The following is an 11,963-nucleotide window of genomic DNA, read 5'->3' as shown; positions in this document are numbered from 1 at the left end:
CAAGTTTATTTTTTAATGAAGATCTTTTATTGAACATAGCATAAAAAAGGACTTTTTCCCCATTAGATCTCATACATGTTGGGGGAGAAAAAAAAAAAAGTCAGTTCCACAAGATGGAGAATGTGGCTGAGTTCAGCAAGTCTGATGTTTACAGACTCACAGGAGTTCTGAACACATGGACCTTTCAAGCACAAAAACAGTACTAGCTGCAAACTTTAAATAAGGCTTTCCAAAACCCTTAAGTCTGTTCTGAAGCTGGGGAGGGAAAACATTACCAGGGAAGCAATCGGCGCAATGGAAGAATCTGAGGAAAAACAGGACGCTGCAAAGGAGTCTAGTCAAACTGAAAATCAAAAACTAAAATAAAGGCCCTTAATAGATTACCTGCTTAATGTTACCAACCTCCTCCCCCCAAAAAGCTACCAAAAGATTGCTTTGTGCTGATTACTCTATGTACAAGTAGTTAAAAGGGATCAAAATAATCCATCTACAATGCAAGTTACTCAAAAGTGAAGTCCAAACCCTCATCTTTAAATTAAGAAGTTCTGCACTACAAGCTCTTACATCCTGAATATGCATCGTTTAACACGAAGACAGACTGATTCCTCGAAGAATGTGACCGAATGTGCAGGTCAACTCAACTGCTCCAGTCCTGGAGCCTACTCTTCAACAATCATGCGAGCTTGAAAGAGTACGACACAAAATAATTACCAATCAAAGATGGATGCTTCAGACATAAGAGGCCTGGAGACACAAGGAAAGCAAACTGTCAGACTACCAACCAAAACAAACAGCTGCAAACTGAATAAAAGAACATTTAAGACAACTTAATATTCACTGACCAAACAAACAACTTGAAATGAAAGCAGAACAGTAAGAAACCTAAATTTTACCAAATCAGGCACCAGTCACAGAGACATCAACTTCCTCAGGCTATAGTTGTAGAGCCCAGCACCCATTTTCATTAATCCAAAATTCTTAATTTTATTTGTAAACTTTATTTTTTTAATTTTTATTTTTTTTAAAGGGAGCAGATCATCTGAAACAAGTTCAAAAAGCATCGGCTGTATTGTGGTTGATGGTCTAATAAACTCCTGCTTTAACAAGTTAAAAGACAAATGTACATTTGAAGGGGGGCGTCAGAAGCATAAACCAGTTATTAAACACTGCTCAGTATGTACAGCATAATGATCAAGCTAAACAATAAGAAAACCTCTCCCTTCTCTACACCCACTAATCCTGAGAAGCTGATCTAGACCGTGAACGAGACCTGGAGCGAGACTTGGAGCGAGACCTGGAGCGAGATCTGGAGCGAGACTTGGAGCGAGACTTGGAGCGAGACCTGGAGCGCTTTTCTCTGGACTGGGATCGGCACTCTTCCTCTTGTGGAGATGGGGAGCGAGAGGCAGATTTGGCCACATGCTCTTCTTTTCCATTCTCTACTGGAGAGGGTGAGCGGCTGCGGGACTTCTTCTCAGCAGACCGTTCCTTTGATCGGCTACGAGAATCCCTCTCCGACTTTACCTTAGAGCGGCTCTTTGAACGAGACTTGGACTTGTGCTCGGGGGAGTGAGACCGAGATTTGCGAGAGCGTGAACGAGATTTGGATTTGTTGGATCTGTTGGATCTAGAACGAGATCTGCGAGAACGTGATTTGCGGTCTCCTGACTTGGAGCGAGACTTTCTCTCAGACCTGGAGCGGGAATGATGCCGTCTCTTATTGCTGCGGGAACGAGACCTATAGGAACAGAAGCAAAGCTCAGTACAGCCCCACCTTACATGACAGCAATGTCATGACAAAATGTCATACTGAACATACAGAACTTATCAATACCAATAATTTAATTTAAATCTCCACGTTACGGTTCCAAGATTACATTGATCCTAACCTCGAGTGGGATCTGGAGCGACTCTTTGAGCTCCTGTGGCTTCTGCTTCTCCTGCTACGGGAGCGACGACGACTGCGAGATCTGAAGATGACAGAGCACGATTTAAAATTTTTTTTTTTTTTTTTTTACATCAGTTTCTTGTTAAATAAACAAAATGTACCAAAGCGAGGCTCATCTTAAAGCAGTCAGCAGTAAGAAATTTGCTTACCTGGAGCGACTGCCAGAGTAAGACCGACGTCTGCGAGGACGGTCCTCCACCAGGCGAATTTTCCGCCCGTTGATGTCAGTACCATCCAGCTTGTCCAGAGCCCTCTTCATGTCGGAATAAGTCCGGAACTCAATCACTCCCTCATTGGTGCGTTCCTTGTGGGCATCTGCATAGGTCACCTCTCCTGCCTGACGCATGAAGTCCTGGTGGACAGGAAGAGGATGAGGTGCCGATTATTGATTTCATTCCAAGCACTTCTACAATACACTTTCCCTTTATCTGAAGATTCCCCTCTCTTATTTTCAAATATTTACCTTGAGGTCCTGCCAACTACAGCGGCTGGATAAGTTCTCCACAACGAGGCGGTACTCTGTGCGGACTGGCGGTCCATATTTGTCCCTGCCAGAGCGGCTGCGGCTGCTGTAACCGCTACCTTTATAAAAAAACAAACAAAAAAAAAAAAAACACGACAGCACACACAAATAGTTAGAAACCACTAAACCAAACAAGATTCAAAGTACTACTGCTCTGGGCTATCAAATGCACTCAAGGCAGTGAGTTTCCAGATTATTGTCCTTGGGGTGGGGGTGGGGGGGGGTTAAATTTGTACAAATAGTCAAAGGGGTTTCTTTGATCTCATTTTCAAACAGCTTCAGTTAAGTGCTCTACAAGCAACTGCATGGGCTCTTTAAAGTTTGTATTTTTCAACATTTGGAAGCTGTTTTCTGCTGCAAAGAACACCACTGCATCTGTTTCCGGCAATACAAAAAACACAAATCAGCATCTGTCTTACTCCAGTACATCACTGTGATGCTATAGCTGCATAAAACAAATGGACAGTGATGTTCTTTCAAGACCTGTGTATCCTGTAACACAAACAGAAAGGAGGCATCCACAAAGGCTGCAGTCAGGGACACTGTTCAAATTGATTACGGTGTTAAAAACACACCGATCTTTTGAAAATTGGCATCTTTTTATTTAACCGGATGTCAGTCTGAAATTCTTTTTTCCAGTTTTGATCTTACAACATTTCTTTAGATTGTAAGGTCTGTAAAGGTGCCGATCCACTTATGTTTGCTGTCAACATAAAAACCAATGGCAATCCTCACCATCACCCCTGGTCTATTGGCAAAAGGCTGCTGTCATCATGGCTTCCGGTTAGGTCAGCCAAGGATCAAGGGGGGGCAAAGGTCACACACACATTGTAAGGTGAAAGCCAAGGCCAAACGGGACAGGCAGTCATCTTAGCCAGTCATCTTTAGCCTCAATGGACTCTCAGCCTCAGCCCGCAACTGGACTCTTTCAAATTGAAACATCAAGGACTTTTGTTAATGTTGAATATAAAAAAAAATTTATATATAGACCAAAGTTAAAACACATTTCACATGAAAACGTTAGTCTACTCCTAATGACTACACTAACTAGGTAGCTATGTATGTGGTGATTTGTGTTCAGCTTGTTTTTTTCCCCCTCTGGTGCAAACAAACAAAAATAAAAATAAAAAAAGACACCTTCACATGGCTCGCCCAAATGACAGTTATGGTTCAAGTGAATTTTACAATGTATGAAAAGAAAACTATGTTATTTAACAACACTAAACTCTAGACTCAAAACTGCTCTTTAAATCTCACAGATTGTTGCCCCTTGCAATCAAATAGCATGTAGCTCGTGATGATAATCACTATGGAGGAGCAAAAACCTGCAGGTCACTACCCCTTGGGTGACAGACTGAGAACTGTTCAGCAGGGTGATATAAAATTAAACTGGACTCCCTGATTTGTAAGAATGAAGATAAACCATGGTTGCATGTAATGAAGTTACTGCGTGATATAATGAACAACATCTCTACTGACAGTCCTACAACTTTGCATGCAACCTGCGCCTTAAAGAGCTACCCACGTGGCTGGCTATAACCCATGAGGGGTACCTGGAAAAACCTGATCGAGGGCCAGCTGAGTATCTAAACCTATGCGGCAAGTCTGTTAAAATTAGCGTAACCATGAATCATTCAAACAGCTGTCTGTGCAGTCCACGTCGACACCTCACCCCAAGGGGAAGGGGAAGAGAGGGTATCTTGTAATAGACTGCACTTACTGCGCCCACCACCCCAGTAACCCCCACCGTAGCCATCTCGGTCTCGTCGCGGGCCCCGGGCATGCTCGACGATCACCCGCTCCCCACACAGCTCCTTCCCGTTTAGCTCGTAAACGGCGTCGTCGGCGTCCCTATTATCTTCGAACTCCACGAATCCATACCTGCAAAAAGAAAGGGTTTAAAAGCATGAGTATGAAATGAGCGTTACCCGCTTACTTCCACGAATTAGCGTTAGCATACGTTAGCACAGCGACGTGCAAAGTATAAAGACGCCATGTTGGCCACGCGACATTTGCTAAACGTTCATGAATGAAGTTAAAGAAACAAAACGTTTTACATTTATAAGGACAATACTAAATGTCATACATCGACATATTGCGTTTTAGAATCAAACTTAACTTCTAAAAAATATATATCTATCTGCGTAAAAGAGTGAAATGCCCCCCGAGTCCGTGCGTCGTTCGCATGAATGGCTAGCTTTAATGCTAACTACGACATGCTCGTTGGACTCTGGCTTACAAAATTCCGCCGAAAACTTACCCGTTCTTTAAATCAATCTCCATTAGCTTCCCATAGCCGCTGAAAAACCGCTGAATATCTTTTTCGCGGACATGATAGCTTAGTCGTCCGATATAAACTCGAGGCATTGTGATTCGCCTAGAGTGACTGTTCTTCACTACTGCTCCGAAATTGCTGAATGCTACTGCCGTTAGCTCTCCGCCAGCAACCGGTCGGCTGTTTCGCCAAACCCAGCCAATAAGCGTGAAGCTAACGATGATCAATTTCCGGAACAGAACTCCAAATTAAAAGCTACCGTTTATCACAAAACCGCAGACATTACGCGCACGAGAGGAAAATACTAGTTAAATCCTATGTAAAATCTGCCCTAGTCATTTCCAACTAGAGGCATTTTGTAACTGTAGTTTGCAGTGGGTACATACAGAGATCATCTTAACTAATTCAAAAAAGGGTACAATTTTACTTGTAAAAAAAAACAAAGAAAAAGAAAACACCCGCAGTCACAAAAACTAGGTAGTTAAAAAACACATGCAACTAAACAGTAAATTGTTGGAATAGTAAAGTCTCTATTGCAATAAAGTTGAATTAGAAAAATTCCCGTTAGCAGCCAGACACAGAACCAGCCTTACTGATCAGTTTATTCACTCCGTTGGTATTACAATTTCTGATGCATATGGTCCACAGCTGCGTGACGGAATATCTCTATCATTTATAATTTCTGTTTAAAGCCTCTGTGTTGGCCTTCCATGTGGATGCCCAGGTAGTCATAGTCCTCCACCACATCAGTAGCCTGTCCCAGGATACACACGGTTCGTGTCCTTCTGAAAGTCAAGTCACCAACTTCTTTGGTCTTATTCACATTCAGAAGTCAATACTTTCTCAATGACCACTCCACAAAACCATTAACCTCTGCTCCTCATCACTTAAACATCCAGCTGCTGCAGAATCTGAGTATTTCTTTAGGCGACATCACCTGGAGTTGCACTGATTGAAAGTCCGAGTTGTACAAAGTGAAGCAGAACTGAGACAGCATAGCCTCAATGGTTTGATAACTATTGGATAAATTGGCCAACTATATCTATAGCATCCATATTCTGACTCCAAATGATAGTATAAGTGCAAAGTTTGTGAATTTAAATTAAACATTCATGGTTTGGCTGTATAAAATTGTTGAAACACATTTAGAATATGGCAAGTGGTAGAGATTAATGAGTGCTTATCTGATAGGCTATGTGCTTAAGTCTGGCTGGTTATGACAGATTTATGTGACTTATACATCAGTGATTGATGCATTTGCCTGCATACTGGTAGTTTAAGCACAGCTAAAAACAAAAACAAAAAACAATTATATAATATAGTGACATTTGGGCCTGCAGAGGAAACCTAACTATGGCACCAACCTGACATATTATCCTGCAGTCAGGTTCAAAATAAATCTGCAACTCGACATGTAATCACCAAACTCAAGGACATTGTCTTCAGTTACCATGGTTATCAGCTGCTCATGTTTTAACCTTGTGGGTCTGTGTTTGTATCATTACAGCAAACCGTAGGCCTCACAAGGACTGTCAATCACATCTGAGCAAGTCACACAAATAAGACTTAAATATTTTAATGGGACTTGAAACAATGGCCATATTTAGAAATGGGAGGGGGCCATAATGACGAGAGCCAAGGCCGTTCACTGATCATTACGACCTTTTTCCATTGTGACAGTGAAAACATGACATCATTATCATGACTGACAATTACTAAACGGGCACCGTCATTAATGCAAGCAGAGAAAGTAGTGGAGAGAGAGAGAGTAGAATATTTTATTTTTGTAAAAACCAGGTTTTAAAATGATTCCAGCGAGACCTTTATATTCACATTCCTCTCAAAACAATTAGATTGACACTCCTTGATAGACTCTGTTAACCACACTGCAAAATAGGAACCTGAAGGAGGAAACGATCTGAGGTGCCTGCTCAGAAGTTGTAGTTTATTATTACTTTATTATTTTAGTGACTGGCATTAGCTCATGAATCCTGCTCATCGGAGAAAAAAAAAAGAAAAAAAAAAGAGAAAAATCGAATCTTTATTTTCAAATTGACTTCATCAAACCTCAAGTGGCTGACAAAATGTTCTAATCAAATAGGTACACAAACTGCTCATCAGTGCCACAAAAGCACTCACAAACATACTGTATAATAATTTCTACTCATCTCATAAACAGCCTCCTTTATTAGAGTACTCTTAATGTTGCTCTCCCCTTCATTAGCCCCCAAGTCTTCTAGTTTTGTGTCTCCTGCTACAAAATGATCAAAAGCAGGTCCTGTGTTAGGAGCCTCACACACTAGTTTCAGTGACATGTTCCTGTATGTACTCCAGCCCGGTGACTGATTTGTCTCTATAAGCTTGAGTAGAAAATCCTGGACTGACAGTTTTTTGTATATATCATTTAGGACCAGACCAGAAACAAGAACACACCCTTTAGTTGAGTTCAAGAAAAAAAGAAAAAAACCCAGAAGTGACCAAGTCAACAATTCGTTGGTTCTGTTACTGTAGATGAACTTAGCTTATCTACAATTTGGCTAATCTGAAGAAATATTAACGTCTGGCGCATGTAAAGTGGAAAAATAAACAAAAACTAAACTTCAAGCTGTGTTAAATCAAGGGTTTTTTGGAGGAATCAAGAATCACAGCAAATAGGAAACAGGAAAAAAAAAAACCCTAAGAGCTGGAGGGTCCATCAACCAAACAAATCAAATGCATCCAGCAGTGTATGTGTCAAACATCTGTTGCTTATCAGGTGCCTGAACCCTATCTTTCATCTTTAGACACTCTCACTCCCTGTCAGGTCAGGCCATGACACAACCAAAATGACAGCCAAACCCTCCCGCAGTTCAATTCAGAGAGTCCTTTTAGCAGATCAAGCGGGCGCCCGACCCCAGCTTCGGCCCTTCTGATGGGGAAAGATTGGACCGTGAGAAGAGGTGGGGGAAGCCCAGTTTTAATGGCCTTTAGTTAGCTTTGGCGCGGAGCTGCGCCCTCTTGCCCGTCACAGCCTGGAAACCGGTCTTGATACTGGCGACGGAGCAGCGGGAGTGGCACGTCTCACACTGCAGGAAATAGAGACGAGTGTCCTTCTGCAGGATGGTCTCCGGTGAGCGGCAGGTGTGACACGTCACATATTCCTCTGCAGGGGTGAGAACAGTCCACTCAACATTACTGTTCACAAGCAGGGGCTGTTTAATTTTACCCCCATCAATGTAACTTCACTGTAAAGAACACGTCGTTCCTACTTACTGATATATCTTCTCAACACATTTTCTATCTGTTTCTGTTGAAATCTGCCTTTGATCACAAGCTGGTTATTTCCGTCAATGGAGCCGCTGTTGACAGAGAAAAACGCTAATTAAACTTTTACTTAAAGTGAACACACAAAAACAAAACGTGCCACAAACTTAGCTTGAGAACTGACATCACTTAAAATACAAAAAGCGTACCTCGTTCCCAGCTCAGCCAATAGAAAAGCGAGGAGATGTTTAGGCTGACGATGCAACCTGTGATTAATCGCATGAAAAAAGAAAAAAAAGAAATCAGTTTGTGGATTACACATACTACAAGTGTCACTGAAATGCGTCTGTCAGTAAATATAAAAAGCTACACGAGGCTCACAGTTTGCAGATGTCTGTGAAATTGACAAAGGAGGTTTTCTTGGTTCCCACTCGGACCACCTGGGGAGGCTTCATCACAAACTTCCTCTTCTCCCCAGCCACCATGTCGGGGTTCTTCTCCCTCATGATGTTGAAGACTCTGTTCAGGAGCTGGAATAGAGACGATACTGTGACTTTGTTTTGTTTTTGTCTATGTTCATAAAGTTTTCAACACAGAATATAAAAGGACAGAAATTGAGAGCCCTGTGGGATCAGCTGAGGATAAAAATAAATAAAAAAGGAAAGCAGTGTGTAAATCTGTGCTTTTTATAAACACTGTTCTCAGACCGGTAAATCCAACTTTGTAATTTTACAAACCGTTTCACTCATTTCCTCATAGAACAATAAGTGGGGGATTTTAACAACTCTATTCAAAAAGTACATTTAATGCCATTAAATATTCAGTGCAAAACTTCAACATAAATGTAGATCAAAGCACCAAATTAGTGGACACTAACTTGGTGCTTTGTCCTACATTATCAGGCCATATTTCACTTTGTTGCAATCCTGACTAAGGAATTTTCATTTTCTGACGTGAACCTTTGAAAGTAAACAAATACCAAAATGAACACATTCATAAAGAATGTGGTCCAGTGTTTCACTATCTGTTTGACAAAATAAACAGGAAATATTAAATGTTGAACTGCTGTCTTAGAAAATCATTGCAATCAAAAAAATAATTTATCATTTTGAAGTGTTTCTTTTGCCTCTTAGGAAGGTTGGCAGGGATAGGTATCCGTTTATAACCCCGCCAGTCTCAGGTAATGTTTCATCAGATTTTTTAACCCTGCTAGTCTCAGGTAATGTTTCATCAGACTTTCCTTTTGGACACAGGCTCTATTCAGGCAGAAACGGTTTGCAAAGTAATTCCAGTTTAACAAATCTGTGGGGACGGAGCTCACAAAACCAAATGGTCTGAGGTCTTAATATCAGGACATTTATTAATGAGAGAGAAATACAACAATCTATTATGTCTATGTGTACACAGCCTCACACAGTACAAAACAACCGAAAACAGTCTAATATTTATCCCACTTTACAGGAAATAACTTCACAAACAACTGTGATAACTCTTTTTCTGCCTTTCCTGAATTGTTTCTAACTTTCTCATTTCACGTATCATCCTACCTCGTCGTAGGTGTAGTCTCTTTCCGAACCAGCCCAGGCCGGTCCTGTGGAAGAGCTGAAGGAGATCCCATCACCATTCTTGCCATCATCATCATCCACTGCTGGGAGAAGAAAAAGAAAAATGACATTATGGGTCAAACATTATGATCCATGTCCCTTTTTTCGGTCCCTAGTTTCAAAACCATGTGATTTCATCGTACCGTCGTCTTTATCACCGGAGTCGTTTTCATCAAAATCTACTTTCTTTGGCTTCTTCTTTTTGTTAGGGAGCATCAGATCCAGGTTGTCCTCCTCCATAGCTTCCGTCTGCTCGCCTTCAATTTTCAGCTCCTGGTTTGGACAAGCGAGAAGTGAAACTCAGCACGTGAAAGTTATTGGTAAGCCAATCAAAATCAGTAGAAGCAAAAAGTTAAAAGTAATGCAAAATCAGCAAATGTTTAATCAATGGCTGACCTTCAATCCCTCCTCCATATCATTTTCAAACACTTTCTTGGGTTTCTTCTTCTTTTTCTTCTGGTTGAAGAAGTTTAGGTCGTTCAAGTCATCCGACGGCTCTGGAAAAAAAGAAAAAAAAAAAACCCTCCTCGAGCTCATAACTCTACACAACATAGTTGCGAACTGATACCGCACCTTAAATAGATCTAACCTTTCTTCCTGCCTTCATCTTCATCTAGATCCACCTCCTTGTCATCTCCAGCCTCTGGTTCTGCCTCCTTTGTCTCCACCTCCTTAGCTTCTTCTCCCCCCGTCCCTTCTCCTCCGTCCTCCTCCAGCATGAAGGGCTTCTTCTTCTTCTTTTTCTTCTTAGTCATGTTGGGATCGAAAATCATCTGAAAAAAAGAGTGAAGGAAAAAAATCAAATTAAAATAAATATTGAAATGCTGTCCAGCTTCATTTAGTACAGACACTTTATGGCTGCTTTAAATATACATAACATTGACTAATCCAGCATAAGTACAATTACCAGTGAGAATTACAAGATATATATATTTATGAAAGTCATGTTTCATCAGATTTTTCTTTTGAGTGGCAGTGGGAGTTTGTTTGAACATTTTACGCTTGTGAAATTTAGTTTTCAGTTATGAAAACTGGACTGTGGAAAGACGCTATTTTTTCCATTTTAGGCCAAAAAAAAGTAACATGAAGTCATATCAAGGATTGAACAAAGAAAACAACTTAACAGATAACAAAATGTTGCATATCATCTTTACAGACAGAGGCTGGACTCTTGAGTTGATCCAGTGTACACTGAGTGTGTCAGTACACTATTAAGAAACCCTACCTACTGCTGTAGGTTTCTTAATAAGGCTTGAGGTAAAGTAACCCTCCAGAATTTTTAACTAACATATTGCACAGACTGCCCCCATTCAGTTAGAAAAATAATAATAAAAATGTCGTACTATTAACATTAAGCAGCGGTAATTCTGGTATTTTGGTTTTATTTTACAGCCAGAGGAGCTGTCCTTAAGGACAAACCGAGGTACAGATAGCTTTTGGTCTCCAGCAGAAAACGTTAACAGTTAGCTCCGCAGCTCTGGTAACGGGAAGCTAAGGCTACATAGCTAGCTTCCACTCTTCTCTGAGAGTCCGGCGGAAGCTTCGACAGCTCGAATTGATGAGCCACGCTCAGAATATATAACGTATATGCTCCGATAAATAGCTGTATATCAATATACTTGATGACTTTCTTGATATTCCGGCTGGCTCGGGTCGTGCTAGCCCGACTGCAGCAGCCATGTGAGCGCTACTGCGGACAGAAAGGGAGGGAGCAGGAGAGTCGAGGCCCAAAGTCATCCCCAGCACCGATATGCGCCTGAAACTCAACGAATTCCGTCCAGCAGTTCTTCACACCTACACGGATTAAACAGCATCTGACTCGGAGTGCCTTACCTCGTCTCCTGACATGTTTGCGTGCTGAACAATGAAATAAAAATGCCTCTTCTTTCTTCTTCGATCAGTCCCACACCGCTTCGCCCAAAATTTCTTGCATCAGCGTATGACTACAGTGCGCAAGCGTGAAGTCGCCAAATCCCGACGTGATCGTGGTGACACCCCTTTCTGCGCTTGCGCATTGACAGTTTTTAAGGAACGTTCAAGATCGTGACTCAGAAATAATAAACTGGTGCTAAATATGCACGTTGTCGTTTTTATATAGTTCATTTTTTACAATTATAATAGTAAAAACTTTCATTTGTCAACAACAAACTAGTCATTATAACATTACGATAGAAAATAATATTTAAGTAAAAAAAGGACAGAACATCAGCGAGAATAGTACCAGAAAAAAGGAAAGAAAATCAACTTAAATACAATTAAATAATACAGTAAAAATAAACTTGCAAAACAAATTAAAGAATTGTAAACAGCATTTCCTACATTATCAGGCCATATTTCACTTTGTTGCAATCCTGACTAAGGAATTTTCAT

The 11,963-nt window shown here is 41.0% G+C and overlaps 2 protein-coding genes across 4 annotated transcripts; both read right to left on the bottom strand.

Annotated features, from left to right (window-relative positions):
* Positions 1-4: 4 nt before the first annotated feature.
* On the bottom strand, positions 5-4,934 carry LOC146644864 (uncharacterized). 2 transcript variants are annotated; one of them, XM_085393680.1, is made up of 6 exons: positions 4,732-4,934; positions 4,192-4,352; positions 2,412-2,530; positions 2,098-2,300; positions 1,890-1,970; positions 5-1,738 (listed from the first exon to the last, which is right to left on the bottom strand). In XM_085393680.1, exons 1-6 carry the CDS (start codon positions 4,836-4,838, stop codon positions 1,234-1,236), a joined length of 1,176 nt encoding a protein of 391 aa, XP_085249806.1. In that variant the 5' UTR covers positions 4,839-4,934; the 3' UTR covers positions 5-1,233. The 2 variants fall into 2 exon arrangements, with proteins under 2 accessions (XP_085249806.1, XP_085249807.1); XM_085393681.1 differs by having other exon boundaries at positions 4,219-4,352; positions 4,732-4,933.
* A 1,756-nt stretch (positions 4,935-6,690) lies between these two features.
* Positions 6,691-11,581, bottom strand: eif2s2 (eukaryotic translation initiation factor 2, subunit 2 beta). 2 transcript variants are annotated; one of them, XM_085394092.1, is made up of 9 exons: positions 11,427-11,581; positions 10,183-10,366; positions 9,990-10,090; positions 9,737-9,866; positions 9,537-9,637; positions 8,371-8,519; positions 8,199-8,255; positions 7,999-8,084; positions 6,691-7,888 (listed from the first exon to the last, which is right to left on the bottom strand). In XM_085394092.1, exons 1-9 carry the CDS (start codon positions 11,439-11,441, stop codon positions 7,713-7,715), a joined length of 999 nt encoding a protein of 332 aa, XP_085250218.1. In that variant the 5' UTR covers positions 11,442-11,581; the 3' UTR covers positions 6,691-7,712. The 2 variants fall into 2 exon arrangements, with proteins under 2 accessions (XP_085250218.1, XP_085250219.1); XM_085394093.1 differs by having other exon boundaries at positions 9,537-9,634.
* Between the last annotated feature and the right edge of the window lie 382 nt (positions 11,582-11,963).

The sequence above is a fragment of the Rhamphochromis longiceps genome, linkage group LG20 (assembly GCF_057381845.1).
Source record: "Rhamphochromis longiceps isolate RC_006_pf linkage group LG20, R_longiceps_female_GT1.1, whole genome shotgun sequence".
Lineage (NCBI taxonomy): Eukaryota > Metazoa > Chordata > Actinopteri > Cichliformes > Cichlidae > Rhamphochromis > Rhamphochromis longiceps.
The sequence above is the reverse complement of the archived record's forward strand: the minus strand, read 5'-3'. Positions and strand labels throughout refer to the sequence as shown.

What these genes read in the sequence shown, in the direction of transcription:
- LOC146644864 (XM_085393680.1), bottom strand. Translation starts at nt 4,838, where the DNA reads ATGCCTCGAGTTTATATCGGACGACTAAGCTATCATGTCCGCGAAAAA. An exon ending in TTACTGGGGTGGTGGGCGCA is followed by an intron (nt 2,531 to 4,191) that starts GTAAGTGCAGTC and finishes TTTTTTATAAAG; the next exon opens with GTAGCGGTTACAGCAGCCGC. An exon ending in CGCTCCAGATCCCACTCGAG is followed by an intron (nt 1,739 to 1,889) that starts GTTAGGATCAAT and finishes CTGTTCCTATAG; the next exon opens with GTCTCGTTCCCGCAGCAATA.
- eif2s2 (XM_085394092.1), bottom strand. An exon ending in ATATGGAGGAGGGATTGAAG is followed by an intron (nt 9,867 to 9,989) that starts GTCAGCCATTGA and finishes TGTCCAAACCAG; the next exon opens with GAGCTGAAAATTGAAGGCGA. An exon ending in CTCCGGTGATAAAGACGACG is followed by an intron (nt 9,638 to 9,736) that starts GTACGATGAAAT and finishes TTCTTCTCCCAG; the next exon opens with CAGTGGATGATGATGATGGC.